The 15,714-nt window shown below is 44.2% G+C and overlaps 1 protein-coding gene across 1 annotated transcript in view; it reads right to left on the reverse strand.

The window, feature by feature from the left end:
- Positions 1-15,714, reverse strand: part of odad4 (outer dynein arm docking complex subunit 4) — an 81,984-nt gene that overhangs the window by 13,784 nt on the left and 52,486 nt on the right. The window contains exons 15-18 of the mRNA XM_080213384.1: positions 13,436-13,542; positions 11,994-12,056; positions 10,052-10,114; positions 8,542-8,604 (exon numbers count right to left, since the gene is read on the reverse strand). Coding sequence (XP_080069510.1) covers positions 8,542-8,604; positions 10,052-10,114; positions 11,994-12,056; positions 13,436-13,542 — 296 coding nt within the window. The remainder of the gene's footprint in view (positions 1-8,541; positions 8,605-10,051; positions 10,115-11,993; positions 12,057-13,435; positions 13,543-15,714) is intronic.

Raw genomic sequence — 15,714 nt, forward strand, 5'->3', positions numbered from 1 at the left:
CCCTTAATCCCCTCTCTTATCAAAAACCCATCAACCCGCGTCTTAAAAATATTTAGCGAGGCAGCCTCCACCATTTCAACGGGCAGAGAATTCCAGAGATTCACCACCCTTTGAGTGAAGAAGTTCCTCCTCAACTCTGTTCTAAACCGCCTCCCCTTTATCTTGAGGCTGTGCCCCCTAGTCCTACTGTCCTTTCTGAGCGGGAAGAGCCTCTCTACCTCTATCCTATCCATCCCATTCATCATCTTATATGTCTCAATGAGATTTCCCCCCATTCTTCTAAACTCTAATGAGTACAAGCCTAGTTTATTCAGCCTCTCCTCATAGTTCAACCCCCTCAACTCCGGTATCAGCCTAGTAAACCTCCTCTGCACTCCCTCCAAGGCCAAAATATCCTTGCGTAAGTGCGGTGACCAAAACTGCACACAGTACTCCAGCTGCGGCCTCACCAGTGCCCTGTACAGTTGCAGCAAGACCTCCCTACTTTTATATTCAATCCCCCTCGCTATGAAGGCCAGCATCCCATTCGCCTTCCTGACCACCTGCTGCACCTGCAGGCTGGGTTTTTGCGACTCATGCTCAAGGACCCCGAGGTCCCTCTGCACTGTCGCCTGCTGCAGTTTTTCGCCATGTAAGTAATAGTCCTTCCTACCATTCTTCCTACCAAAGTGGACAACCTCACATTTGCCAACATTAAATTCCATTTGCCATTTCCTGGTCCATTCGCCCAGCCTATCTAGATCCTTCTGCAGACTCTCCACACGCTCCGCACAATTTGCCGTTCCAACAAACTTGGTGTCATCAGCAAATTTCGACACCATACACTCGGTTCCCTCCTCCAGATCATCTATATAAATGGTAAATAGCTGAGGCCCCAGCACCGACCCCTGGAGCACTCCACTAGTCACCAACCGCCAATCCAAATAGCACCCATTAACCCCCACTCTCTGCCTCCTATTTGACAGCCAATCCTCTATCCACGCTAACACCCTACCCCCAACTCCATGCCCCCTGACCTTCTGCAATAACCTCTTGTGAGGCCCCTTATCAAACACCTTCTGAAAATCAAGAAACACCACATCCACCAGCTCTCCTCTATCCACCGCCCTAGACACATCCTCATAGAACTCCAGTAAATTCGTCAGACACGACTTCCCCTTAATGAAACCGTGCTGCGTCTGCTCTATCAAGCAATTCCCCTCAAGATGCCTCGCTATTTGCTCCTTGATCACGGATTCTAACATTTTACCTACAACAGACGTTAAACTAACCGGCCTATAATTCCCCGCCTTTTGCCTGCCACCCTTCTTAAACAATGGCGTTACATTAGCCATTTTCCAATCTTCTGGCATTTCCCTGGAATCCAGCGACGTTTGGAAAATAATCACCAAGGCATCCACTATCACCTCCGCCATTTTTTTCAGAACCCTCGGATGCATTCCATCCGGTCCTGGGGACTTGCCCACAATCAGTCCCTCCAGTCTGTCGAGCACCGCCTCTCTAGTAACAATAATGTCATTGAGACCCTCCAGTCCTACCATCTTTCCATCGCTAACACCCGGCAAATTATTCACGTCCTCCTCCGTGAAGACCGAAGCAAAAAAGTTATTCAAGGCCTCAGCCATTTCCCCATCCCCTACCACTAAGTCCCCCTTCTCATCCTCTAAGGGTCCAACATTCACCCTAGCCAGCCTCTTCCTTTTTATATATTTATAAAAACTCTTGCTATCCTTTTTTATATTAAGCGCTAGCCCAGCTTCATAGTTCATCCTACCCTTCTTTATCAACTTCTTTGTCAATCTTTGTTGACATTTAAACCTCTCCCAATCCTCTTCTCGCCCACTACTCTTAGCTACTCTAAACGCATCCGCTTTTGTCAGCACTTCTGACAATACAGCGCTGTGTTGGAGCGCCCTGTCAATTTGGGATTAATTTCTTCAGGGTTTCTTCTGCTCAGCTTCTAAAACGTTGGCAGGAGTTTGTTGGAAACCCCATTAATGAGCTCAATGGAGTTCCACCAAACTGGAAAAGCTTTGGGGAAATTTCCCCTCTGTGTTCCTAACCATGGAGATGGAGCTTGTCCTTATCCAGCCTTCTGTCTAACCACAAGTTAAAGATTCTGCGTGAGTACATGAAAATAAAATTGTGACTGTTGTTTTAGTTTGAAGAGTTTCTATCTGCTAATCCACAAATCGCACCTTGTGCCTTAGTGACTAATATCTCGTGTACACCGAGTGCCAGTCCCTTCATTGAAACATGAGTCTGAGGGTGCAGATTGTACCATTGACACGAGAACACACTCAGCTCATCTCTCTAAGACAGGATTACAGTGAATTCAGCTGCAATGGAAAGAGCTGTCCCATTAGTACAACTCCCTTACTCTTTCCCAGTAATCCTGTAAATTCCTCCTTTTCAATTATTTATCCAACTCCCTTTTTAAAGTTATTCTTTGCCACCCTTTCAGACAGAGCATTCCAGACCAGAACAACTTGCTGCAGAGAAATAATTCCCCTCGTATTTCCTCCTGGATTTTCAGTCAATTAGTTTAAATCTGTGTCCTCTTCTTACTGACCCTCCTGTCAGTGGAAACACTTTTTCCCCGTCTGCTCTGTCCAAACTCTCTTAATTTTGAACTCCTGTATTCCAGCTTTCCTGATCTCTCTCTGCTTTACAGTAAAACAAACCCAGATTCTCTTCACTTACCAAATTCCCTAATTCCTGGCATCATTTGAATAAATCTCCTTTGTGACCTTCGTAACCTTTTGACAGTGAGCTACACAATAGTCCAGCTCAGCGCTAACCGGTGAAACATTTCAAATAACAGCTTTGTTCTTACATTCTAAGCCTATATTTATAAACAAGGATTCTGTTAATTTATTTAACGGCATTATCAACTTTTTACCTATCTATTCACAGAATGTGGGCAGCATGGACAAGGTCAGAATTATTTTTCTCTCCTTGAGCACTGTTGAGAAGGTTGTGGTGAGCTGCCTTCTTGAACATGAAGCAGAATGGCTCACACATTTCAGAGTGAGGTTCAGAGTCACCCACATGACAGCAGTTCATGGGTCACGTGTAGCCGAGGGTAGGTACAGATGGCAGATTTCCATCAATAAAAGACATCAGTGAGGCAGATGTGGTTTTTATTTATGACAATCTGGCAGTTTCATGGTGACTATTTCCAATACCAACTTTTTATTTTGGATTCATGTAGTTAATGGAATTTAAATTCCTCAGCTGCTGTTTGGGGATTTGAACTGTCATCAACAGATCGATGGTCTGGCCCTCGGGATTTCTAATTCCAGCAACACAACGAGGATACAACACACTCCCATTGCCACCTACAAAGATTTCTTAACATGCGTTTGCAGGCAAGGTGAGAAATGCATTTTTAATCAGGATTAAATGACTGAGAACAAAATAAACATGCAGAGGGGATTAAGTGTGTGAGCTGGTAAAATGGGTTCACTGCACACTGCTTACTGGCTACACTGACAACCTACCCTCAGCTGTGACTCCTTCAGTCTCAATATTTTCAGGCAATTGTTCATCACCCTGTTCGGCATCTATCATGGGAAAATACCAGGTTATGTAAATATAATCTAAAAAAGCATTCTAATCGTTATGGAAATAACTTTCTTGTTATGAAATGATTTAACCTAATCAGAAACATCTCTAAAGACTTCCTATACAATTAATTACTTTAAAATGCAATGATTGTTGTTGATTACTTGTTAACCAGTTTTCACACAGCAAGATCCCAGAAACAGAAACAAGGTGAAAGTGCTGTTTTTGGTGATGATTAATGGTAGAATCTCAGTGATGACACTGTGACAATCCCTCTGCTCCTCCCTGCATGGTGACAGGGATTCTCTCTCACATCGAACACAATAGGCAGGTTGGGTATGAATTTAATGTCAGCACTTCTGACAATACAGCGCTGTGTTCGAGCGCCCTGTGGATTTGGGATCAATTTCCTCAGGGTTTCTTCCGCTTGGCTTGGAAAACATTGGCAGGAGTTTGTTGAAAATCCTGTTAATGCATTCAATGGAATTCCACCAAAAGTTAAGTTTGGAAACTGGAAAAGCTTTGGGGAAATTTCCCCTCTGTGTTCCTAACCACGGAGATGGAGCTTGTCCTTATCCAGCCTTCTGTCTAACCACAGGTTAAAGATTCTGCGTGAGTACATGAAAATAAAATTGTTATTTGTTTTAGTTTGAAGAGTTTCTATCTGCTAATCCACAAATCGCACCTTGTGCCTTAGTGACTAATATCTCGTGTACACCGAGTGCCAGTCCCTTCATTGAAATGTGAGTCTGAGGGTGCAGATTGTACCATTGACACGAGAACACACTCAGCTCATCTCTCTAAGACAGGATTACAGTGAATTCAGCTGCAATGGAAAGAGCTGTCCCATTAGTACAACTCCCTTACTCTTTCCCAGTAATCCTGTAAATTCCTCCTTTTCAATTATTTATCCAGCTCCCTTTTTAAAGTTATTCTTTGCCACCCTTTCAGACAGAGCATTCCAGACCAGAACAACTTGCTGCAGAGAAATAATTCCCTTCGTATTTCCTCCTGGATTTTCAGTCAATTAGTTTAAATCTGTGTCCTCTTCTTACTGACCCTCCTGTCAGTGGAAACACTTTCTCCCTGTCTGCTCTGTCCAAACTCTCTTAATTTTGAACTCCTGTATTCCAGCTTTCCTGATCTCTCTCTGCTTTACAGTAAAACAAACCCAGATTCTCTTCACTTACCAAATTCCCTAATTCCCGGCATCATTTGAATAAATCTCCTTTGTGACCTCTGTCCTTTTGACAGTGAGCTACACAACAGTCCAGCTCAGCGCTAACCGGTGAAACATTTCAAATAACAGCTTTGTTCTTACATTCTAAGCCTATATTTATAAACAAGGATTCTGTTAATTTATTTAACGGCATTATCAACTTTTTACCTATCTATTCACAGAATGTGGGCAGCATGGACAAGGTCAGAATTATTTTTCTCTCCTTGAGCACTGTTGAGAAGGTTGTGGTGAGCTGCCTTCTTGAACATGAAGCAGAATGGCTCACACATTTCAGAGTGAGGTTCAGAGTCACCCACATGACAGCAGTTCATGGGTCACGTGTAGCCGAGGGTAGGTACAGATGGCAGATTTCCATCAATAAAAGACATCAGTGAGGCAGATGTGGTTTTTATTTATGACAATCTGGCAGTTTCATGGTGACTATTTCCAATACCAACTTTTTATTTTGGATTCATGTAATTAATGGAATTTAAATTCCTCAGCTGCTGTTTGGGGATTTGAACTGTCATCAACAGATCGATGGTCTGGCCCTCGGGATTTCTAATTCCAGCAACACAACGAGGATATAACACACTCCCATTGCCACCTACAAAGATTTCTTAACATGCGTTTGCAGGCAAGGTGAGAAATGCATTTTTAATCAGGATTAAATGACCGAGAACAAAATAAACATGCAGAGGGGATTAAGTGTGTGAGCTGGTAAAATGGGTTCACTGCACACTGCTTACTGGCTACACTGACAACCTACCCTCAGCTGTGACTCCTTCAGTCTCAATGTTTTCAGGCAATTGTTCATCACCCTGTTCGGCATCTATCATGGGAAAATACCAGGTTATGTAAATATAATCTAAAAAAGCATTCTAATCGTTATGGAGAATAATTTTCTTGTTATGAAATGATTTAACCTAATCAGAAACATCTCTAAAGACTTCCGATACAATTAATTACTTTAAAATGCAATGATTGTTGTTGGTTACTTGTTAACCAGTTTTCACACAGCAAGGTTCCAGAAACAAGATGAAAGTGCTGTTTTTGGTGATGATTAATGGTAGAATCTCAGTGATGACACTGTGACAATCCCTCTGCTCCTCCCTGCATGGTGACAGGGATTCTCTCTCACATCGAACACAATAGGCAGGTTGGACATGAGTTTAATGTCAGCACTTCTGACAATACAGCGCTGTGTTGGAGTGCCCTGTGGATTTGGGATCAATTTCCTCAGGGTTTCTTCCGCTCGGCTTGGAAAACATTGGCAGGAGTTTGTTGGAAATCCTGTTAATGCATTCAATGGAATTCCACCAAAAGTTAAGTTTGGAAACTGGAAAAGCTTTGGGGAAATTTCCCCTCTGTGTTCCTAACCACGGAGATGGAGCTTGTCCTTATCCAGCCTTCTGTCTAACCACAGGTTAAAGATTCTGCATGAGTACATGAAAATAAAATGTAACTATTATTTTAGTTCGCTCATCCACAAATCGGATCATTTGCCTGTTGTTTAATATCTTGTGTATACTGAGTCTCGGTTCAGTTCCATGTGCGAAATAATTGGCCTAATTGGAAACCTAATTGAGCCAGTTGTTCACCCTGGAAGCATGATGCTGTCAGATAGAACGTAAGAAATATGAGCAGGAGTAGGCCATCTAGCCCCTCGAACCTGCCCCGCCAGGCACATCAAAGCCATTCTGCAGGATAATATCTCCCCTGGTCAAACCATTTTACATCTTATATCACGCCAACTCATGAATGGACCTAAGGCCTTCACTTTCAGCATCAAAAATAGTCTGGCTCCAATTGGTCTGGGGTAAGGAACACCCGAGCTTTGAGGTTGTCCAAGTGAAGTTAGCAGTCTTCTGCCGCTACTATTCAGTAACACCATGAATAGTAATCCCCACTAACAGGATGCTGCTGTCAAACCAAAAAGCCGTTCAGCCCATCAGACTAATGAGTAATGAGATATATAAAATTCAATCCCAGTGTAATGTAGGCTGGACATGGCAAAGACTGGTGGATCATATCAAACAGCATGTCCCTTCCGCTATTCACAACAAACAAGGTTCTACCCGACCAGTCCAGGCTTGCAAAACTCAGAACAATGTCGAACATTACACTCTGCAATTGGACAACATTCACTCGATGATCCTCAGCATCCTAAGAATTAACTAACAACCAATTTAAGATTGCCAGTTAGACTCACATGGCATATGTGCAGTTCTGAAAGAGAGATATATTAATACACAGGGTCCCGTTCATTGCAGACAAAAGAACATGTACACACATCGTGCCTATTTCAGTTAAACTGAAGAAGTGACAGCCATTCACTGGTTCATTTCTCAGGGCAATGCCTTGACCAAACACAGGACAGCTGCCTAATTTAAATGTCAAACAATACTTGGCAGTTAACTGTCAGTCGCCATCAACTTGTGCATTCTCTATGATAACGCTTCTATCAATCAGAGTCCACTTACCAACAAATCAACACTCTATTCTCAAAATTTAAATTTTGTACAAAGTTAATTAAAATAAATGTATTGTCTCTTATATTGGTTTTCTTGCAAATTGTGATGATGAGTGTAAGGTGAAAAGCTTCAATAAAATGTTTCTTTTTGCAAACTTTCAACCCATGGTCACGCAACGTAGGTATCACTCACAAGGCTAGAATTAGAGTTTTACAGCACAGAATGAGGCCCTTTAGCCCATCATGTCTGTGCCAGCCATCAAATAACTATCTATCCTAAACCCATTATCCAGCACTTGGCCTGTAGCCTTGTAAGCTATGACATTGCAAATGTTTATCTAAATACTTCTTAAATGTTGTGATGGTTCCTACCTCTGCCAACCTTTCAGGCAGCGAGTTACAGATTCCCACCACCCTCTAGGTGAAAATGTCTTTCCTCAAATCCCCTCTAAATCTCCTGCAGTTTACCCTAATCCCATGCCTCCTGCTTATTGACCCTCAATTATTGGAAAAATTACTTCGTATCTGCCCTCTCTATATCCCTCATAATTTTGTATGCCCCAATGAGGTTTCCTCTCAGCCTTCTGCGCTCTGAGGAAAGCAACCCAAGACTACTCAGCTCCTCATCATAATTGAAACATTCAGCTCCAGGCAACATCCTGGTGAATCTCCTCTGCAGCCTCTCTAGTGCAGTCACATTCTGTCTGTAGTGTGGTGACCAAAACTGCACACAGTGCTCTGGCTGTGGCCCAGTGAGTGTTTTATACAGCTCCATCATAACCTCCCTGCTCTTATATTTATGTCTTGGCTAATTTTAAAAAAATATTCGTTCATGGGACATGGGTGTTGCTGGCTGGCCAGCATTTATTGCCTATCCCTAGTTGTCCAAGAGCAATTGAGAGTCAACCACATTGCTGTGGCTCTGGAGTCACGTGTAGGCCAGACCGAGTAAGGACAGCAGATTTCCTTCCCTAAAGACATTAGTGAACCAGATGGGTTTTTCTGACAATTGTTTCATGGTCATCAGTAGATTCTTAATTCCAGATAATTTTTATTGAATTCAAGTTCCACTATCTGCTGTGGTCAGATTTTTAGTTTTAGTAACAGGACTAGGATATTATTTCACCTACTGCCACCTGCAACGAGTTGTCCATTTGTCTGCAGGCATTTTTAATCAGGGTTCAGTGACAGGGAACAAAATAGGCATGAAGAGGGGTAAAAGTGTGTGAGCTGGTAAAATGGGTTCACTGCACACTGCTTACTGGCTACACTGACAACCTACCCTCAGCTGTGACTCCTTCAGTCTCAATATTTTCAGGCAATTGTTCATTGCCCTGGTCGGCATCTATCACAGGAAAATACCATGTCAGGTTAAATATGGTCAACAAACACATTCTAATTATTACTAGAGAAAAGTTTCCCCGTTATGCTCAGTTTTATCCAAACATCTTTAAGGGTGTCACATATAATAAACTACTTTAAAATGCAGTGATTGTTGACAGTTATTTGTAGCTGAATTTTCCAGTCCTTCCTGCCGCAGGATCTTCCAGTCCCGCAAATGGTGACCTGCGATACCTAGTTCCCTCGCAGTGTGGCTGGCAAACAATGGAAAACACCATAGATTTCGGCAGGACTGGATAATCCTGCTGCTGGCCAATGGTGAGCAGTCTCCGCTGCCAGGAAAGATGCAGCGTGGTATAGCCAGAAAATCCCACCATTGATAACAAGTTTTTGCACAGCGAGATCCCAGAAACAGACTGAGATGAAAGAAGCAGTGTTGAACGGTCAAATCTCAGCCTCTGCACACCTCTGAATGGTGATATTACATCTCTGAGGTTAACCAGATTGGATTGAGTTTATTATCAGCGTTTCTAGCTATGGAACACCACACTGGATTTCCACCCAGATTTGAAGGTTAACTTTCATCTCGTTTCTGCCACTCCATTGCAGCAACTGTGGTGGGAGTTCGGTGCAATTGCCATTAATGTGCTCACTGGAGTTCCAACAAAGTTAAGTTGAGGAACAGGAGTAGCTTTGGTGAAATTTCCCCCCTATCACCTTTAGCTGGGGCATGGCATCCCTGAACACAAAGATAGCATGAGGGCAGTTTGGAGTCAACGACATAACTTGAGATTCACATGCAATGCTGCACTGGGCCAAAACAGCAGATTTCCTTCCATTAGAAACATTAGTGAAGCAGGTGGGCTTTTTCTGACAATTCGGCCGTTTCATGGTGATCATTGCTAACACTAATTACATTTGTTACAGCTCCATATTCTGGAGCAAAAAAGGGCAGGTTTTTCTGTTTCTCTCCACATGTTTTCACTGCTGGTTAATTATTTCAGGTACAACAGACCCAGTTTTTATAAGACCATTAGACTGGATGAATATGGTGTCACAAGTCAGATTGCCATGGATGTTGGGAGGATCACAGGAGTGGAGGTAGCACAAGGCAGACAAAATCTGGGTGCACCTTCTCTGCATTTTAGATTTATGTAATTAACTGAATTCAAATTTCTCAGCAGCTCTGCGGGGATTTGAACTCTTGTCAATAGATCATTGGTGCAAGCATTACCAAGGATTACGAGTTCCAGCAACACTATACTGGGATATTCCTGTACCCACTGCTACCTGCAAAGATTTGTGTCCATTTATTTGCAGGCAAGGTGACAGAAGCATTTTTAATCAGGGTTAAATGACAGGGAACAAAATAAACATGAAGAGGGAGGAAGTCTAGGAGCTGGTAAAATGGGTTCACTGCACACTGCTTACTGGCTACACTGACAACCTACCCTCAGCTGTGACTCCTTCAGTCTCAATATTTTCAGGCAATTGTTCATCGCCCTGGTCGGCATCTATCATGGGAAAATACCAGGTCAGGTTAAGTATGGTCAACAAGTAAGTTTCTTATTATAAAATGTTTTATCTAATTCAGAAACATCTCTAATGTTTCATATAAAAGTAATTACTTTAAAAGGCAGTGATGATTGTTGGTTACTTGGTCAGCAGTTTTCACACAGCAAGATCCCAGAAACAGAACAAGATGAAAGTGCTGTTTTTGGTGATGATTAATGGTAGAATCTCAGTGATGACACTGTGACAATCCCTCTGCTCCCCCCTGCATGCTGACAGGGATTCTCTCTCACATCGAACACAATAGGGAGGTTGGGTGTGAGTTTAATACAAAGAACAAGAAAATTACAGCACAGGAACAGGCCCTTTGGCCCTCTGCACTGACCATGCTGCCCAACTGAACTAAAACCCCCTACCCATCTGGGGACCATACCCCTCTATTTCCATCCTACTCACTTATTTGTCCAGATGCCTCTTAAAAGTCACTGTTGTATCTGCTTCCACTACCTCCCCCAGCACCGAGTTCCAGGCATTTCTGACAATGCAGCTCTGTGTTGGGACACCAGCCTGGATTTGGCATTGTATTTTCACAGGGCTTCTCCCACTTGCTGCAGTAACAATAGCAGGAGTTAATGTGTTCCCTGTTAATGTGCTGAGTGGAATTCTGCCTACGTTAAGTCAGGAAATTGTAAAATCTTTGGGGAATTTCCCCTCCGTGTTCTGACGCATGGGGACAGAGCTTGGAGCTACGCAGCCTTCTCTTTTTGACTCCTCCACAAGCCCTGAGAACTCTCTCCTGACAACATTTTTCATTTGTTCTTTTTCAACTCCATCATTGATTCAGTTTGGAAAATGTTGGTGCTGAGGTTTGATGATGAGACCAGAAAGTGCTAATCCCCCGAACCCATATAAATCTTGGGACACTAATCAAGAATCTATCTATCTCTGTCTGAAATATACTCAATCACCCGGACTCCACAGCCTTTTGTAGCAATGAATTACATCGAGTCGCTACCTTCAGGCTGAAGAACTTCTTCCTCATTTCGGTTTTAGAGGATTGTCCTTTTACTCTGAGGGTGGGACAGAGGTTGGCACTGCTGCCTCACAGTGCCAGGGACCAGGGTTCAATTCTGACCTCGGGCGACTGTCTGCGTGGAGTTTGCACATTCTTCCCGTGTCTGTGTGGGTTTCCTCTCGTTTCCTCCCACACTTCAAAGATGTGCGGGTTAGGTTGATTGGCAACAGAAAATTGCTCTTTAGTGTCAGGGGGATTAGCAATGTAAATAATTGGGGTTACGGGGATAGGGCCTGGGTGGGATTGTGGTCAGTGTAGACATAATGGGCCAAATGGCCTCTTCTGTAGTGCAGGCATTCTGTGATACTGTGCCCTTGTATCCTAGTCTCTCCTACTAATGGAAGCATCTTCCCCGTGTCCGCTCTATCCAGCCCCTTCAATATTCCAGAAGTTTCTGTAAGACTGGGTAAGGATGGCAGATTTCCTTCCAAGAAGGACATTAGTGAAGTAGCTGGGTTTTGTTTAATGACAATCTGGTATTTCATGGTGATTATTACTGACACCAACTTTTTATTTCAAATTCATATATTTAACTGAATTCAAATTCCTCAGCTGCTGTGTGAGGATTTGAACTCTTGTCTCCAGGTCATTGGTCCAGCCCCAGGATTACTAATTCCATTAACACAACTAGGATGTTCCTGTACCCACTGCCACCTGCAAAGTGTTGTTTCCATTTATCTGGAGGCAAGCATTTTTAATCAGGATTAAATGACAGGGAACATAATAAATATGAAGAGGAAGTTAAGTGTGTGAGCTGGTAAAATGGGTTCACTGCACACTGCTTACTGGCTACACTGACAACCTACCCTCAGCTGTGACTCCTTCAGCCTCAATATTTTCAGGCAATTGTTTATCGCCCTGGTCGGCATCTATCACGGGAAAATACCAGGTCATTTAAAAATGTTCAACAAACACATTCTAATCATTATGAGAATACTTTCCTTCTTATTGAGACATTGATAGGATGCAGAGCTGGGCCAAAATGTGGCAGATGGAGTTTAACCCTAAGTGCGAGGTGATTCATTTTGGTAGGACAAACTTGAATGCGGATTACAGGGTCAATGGCAGGGTTCTGAGAGTTATGGAGGAACAGGGAGATCTTGGGGTTCATATCCACAGATCTCTGAAGGTTGCCACTCAAGTGGATAGAGCCGTGAAGAAGGCTTATAGTGTGTTAGTGTTTATTAACAGGGGGTTTGAGTTTAAGAGCCGTGGGGTTATGCTGCAACTATACTGGACCTTGGTAAGACCACATTTGGAATATTGTGTTCAGTTCTGGTCACCTCACTATAAGGAGGATGTGGAAGCATTGGAGAGAGTGCAGAGGAGATTTACCAGGATGCTGCCTGGTTTGGACGGGAGGTCTTATGAGGAAAGGCTGAGGGAGCTGGGGCTTTTCGCTTTAGAGCAGAGGAGGATGAGAGGGGACTTAATAGAGGTTTATAAGATGATGAGGGGGATAGATAGAGTGGACGTGCAGAGATTATTTCCTCGGGTGGATGTAGCTATTACTAGGGGGGGCATAATAATAAGGTTCATGGTGGGAGATCTAGGAGGGATGTCCGAGGTAGGTTCTTCACTCAGAGAGTGATTGGGGTGTGGAATGCACTGCCTGCTGTGATAGTGGAGTCGGACACTTTAGGAACTTTCAAGCGGTTATTGGATAGACACATGGAGCACTCCAGAATGATAGGGGGTGGGATAGCTTGATCTTAGGATTGGACATAGCTCGGCACAACATTGAGGGCCGAAGGGCTTGAACTGTACTGTTCTATGTTTATAAACTATTTTATGCAATTTGGAAATATTTGGGCTTCAAATACAATGAATTACTTAGAAATGCAGTGATTTGTTGTTATTTGCTTGGTAACCAGTTTTTTTTTTACCCAGCAAGATCCCAGCAACAGAACAAAATGAAAGAACTGTTTCTGCTGATGATTCTGATGAAATCTGAGCAAAGAGACTGTGACCACCCCTCTGCCCCTCCCTGAATGGTGACACGAGGTCTCATCCACAAGAACAGGCAGGTGGGACTTGCATCTAATGCCAGCCCTTTTGACGATGCAGCGCTGTGTTGGAATGCCAGACTAGATCTTAGGGTGCACATTCTCAGGGTTTCTCCCTCTCTACTGCTGCTGCTACCTCCCCTCCTTCTAATGTCTGTCTGCTTTTCAATTAAAATACGCAGCAGCCTTTGCCTTAAGCATCCTCAAACTCTAAAAATGCTTTGTGTAAAGGAATTCCCTACCCTCTTGTATCGGGGACCTCTCCTTCAACGTTTCAAGCGATTCAGCAACAGCTGTGATTTCATCTTCTGTAAGGGCTGTTGTAGGAAAATCGTAGGTAACATGGATTCTACATAACGCAGGATAACTAAACACAAACAACACTCAGCTTTCTGTGTAAGGTGATGGTCTATGCTCATACACTGAGGAGATGTATCTAAAATCTCAATGAATTAAATGACTCAGTGATCACACAGCTGCGAATTCAAGTTCCATTCCTGTCATTTGAGCACAAAATCGAGGGACTCACTCTTAATGTCAGTGCTGAGGGAGTGCCGTACTGTCAGAGGGTCAGTACTGAGGGAGTGCCGTACTGTCAGAGGGTCAGTACTGAGGGAGTGCCGCACTGTCAGAGGGTCAGTGCTGAGGGAGTGCCGCACTGTCAGAGGGTCAGTACTGAGGGAGTGCCGCACTGTCAGAGGGTCAGTGCTGAGGGAGTGCCGCACTGTCAGAGGGTCAGTGCTGAGGGAGTGCCGCACTGTCAGAGGGACAGTGCTGAGGGAGTGCCACACTGTCAGAGGGTCAGTGCTGAGGGAGTGCCGCACTGTCAGAGGGTCAGTGCTGAGGGAGTGCTGCACTGTCAGAGGGTCAGTACTGAGGGAGTGCTGCACTGTCAGAGGGTCAGTGCTGAGGGAGTGCCGCACTGTCAGAGGGTCAGTGCTGAGGGAGTGCCGCACTGTCAGAGGGTCAGTGCTGGGGGAGTGCCGCACTGTCAGAGGGTCAGTGCTGAGGGAGTGCCGCACTGTCAGAGGGTCAGTGCTGAGGGAGTGCCGCACTGTCAGAGGGTCAGTGCTGAGAGAGTGCCGCACTGTCAGAGGGTCAGTGCTGAGGGAGTGCCGCACTGTCAGAGGGTCAGTGCTGAGGGAGTGCCGCACTGTCAGAGGGTCAGTGCTGAGGGAGTGCCGCACTGTCAGAGGGTCAGTGCTGAGAGAGTGCCGCACTGTCAGAGGGTCAGTGCTGAGGGAGTGCCGCACTGTCAGAGGGTCAGTGCTGAGGGAGTGCCGCACTGTCAGAGGGTCAGTACTGAGGGAGTGCCGCACTGTCAGAGATGCTGGGTGTGATGTTCACGCCTTGCTGCCAATGCAAATAAGAATGGAGGATTCAGCTCTCAGCCAAATCTCCGTTCACTGCAGGAGGAGCAGGGAATCCCGCTGGCTCGATTAGCTGGAAAACTCTGCCTGCTGTCTTTCAGGTTGGATGTTTGCACATGTGGATATAAAATGGTCACTACCTGAAGTGGGGGAGTTCTCCCCAGTTTCCTGGGACATTTACTACTCGACTATTGACAGAAACAGGAGCAGTAGTAAATGATATGCCCCATCGAAATGTTCTGCCGTTCAAAACAGTCACGGAGAATCCACAATCCTCTGGGATAGAGAATTCCAAAGATTCCTAAACTTCTGAGTGAAGAAATCTCTCCTCCTCTCAGTCCGAAATGATTACCCCCTTACACTGAGGCTGTGCTTTACCGCCATGCGCCTCCCCACCCCGGCGAGGCCCCTCAACCAAGGACAACAATATCATTGTGTCTAACCTTTCAAGCCCTGTCAGAATCTTTTATGTTACAGTTAGATCACTTTTCATTCTTCTAAACTCCAGAGAATCAGAGAATATAGATCAAATTTACTCAATCTCTCATCACAGAACAGACATGTCAACCCACTAATCAATGTAATGAACCTCCGCTGTACTCCCTCCAATGTTAAAAACATCCTTCCTTCGACATGGAGACCAAAACTGTACACAATATTCCAGATGTCACCTCACGAGAGCCCTGTACAATTGTAGCAAGGTTTCTTTATTCTTGTCCTCCAAAACCCTTGCAAAAAGGGGCAACACATGATTTCCCTTCCTAATTGCTTGCAGAATTGATTGCTAAAGTAGATTATCTGGTCATTGTCTGACCGCTGGCCACTAAACAGTGACTCGTTACCTCTCACAAACACACCTCCAACATTTCACATCAATTACTTTCAAAGTGCAGTTATTGAGAGAAAAACTATCTCCTTGTTTTCGTCTGAAATGGGAGACCCCTAATTCTAGACTTCTGTCTACAAGTGAAGCCACCTTCCCAGCATCCAGTCAAGACCTCTCAGGATTTTATTTGTTTCAATAAGATTACCTCTCGTTCTTCTGAACTCTAAAGGATATAGACCCAAACTGCTCAAACTTTCCTCAGAAGGTAACCCCTTCAGGCCAGGAATCAATCGAGTGGACCTTCTCTGAACTGCAAGTCCTTTTT

The sequence above is a fragment of the Carcharhinus amblyrhynchos genome, chromosome 27 (genome assembly GCF_965287045.1).
Source record: "Carcharhinus amblyrhynchos chromosome 27, sCarAmb.v2.hapA, whole genome shotgun sequence".
NCBI classification, from domain to species: Eukaryota; Metazoa; Chordata; class Chondrichthyes; order Carcharhiniformes; family Carcharhinidae; genus Carcharhinus; species Carcharhinus amblyrhynchos.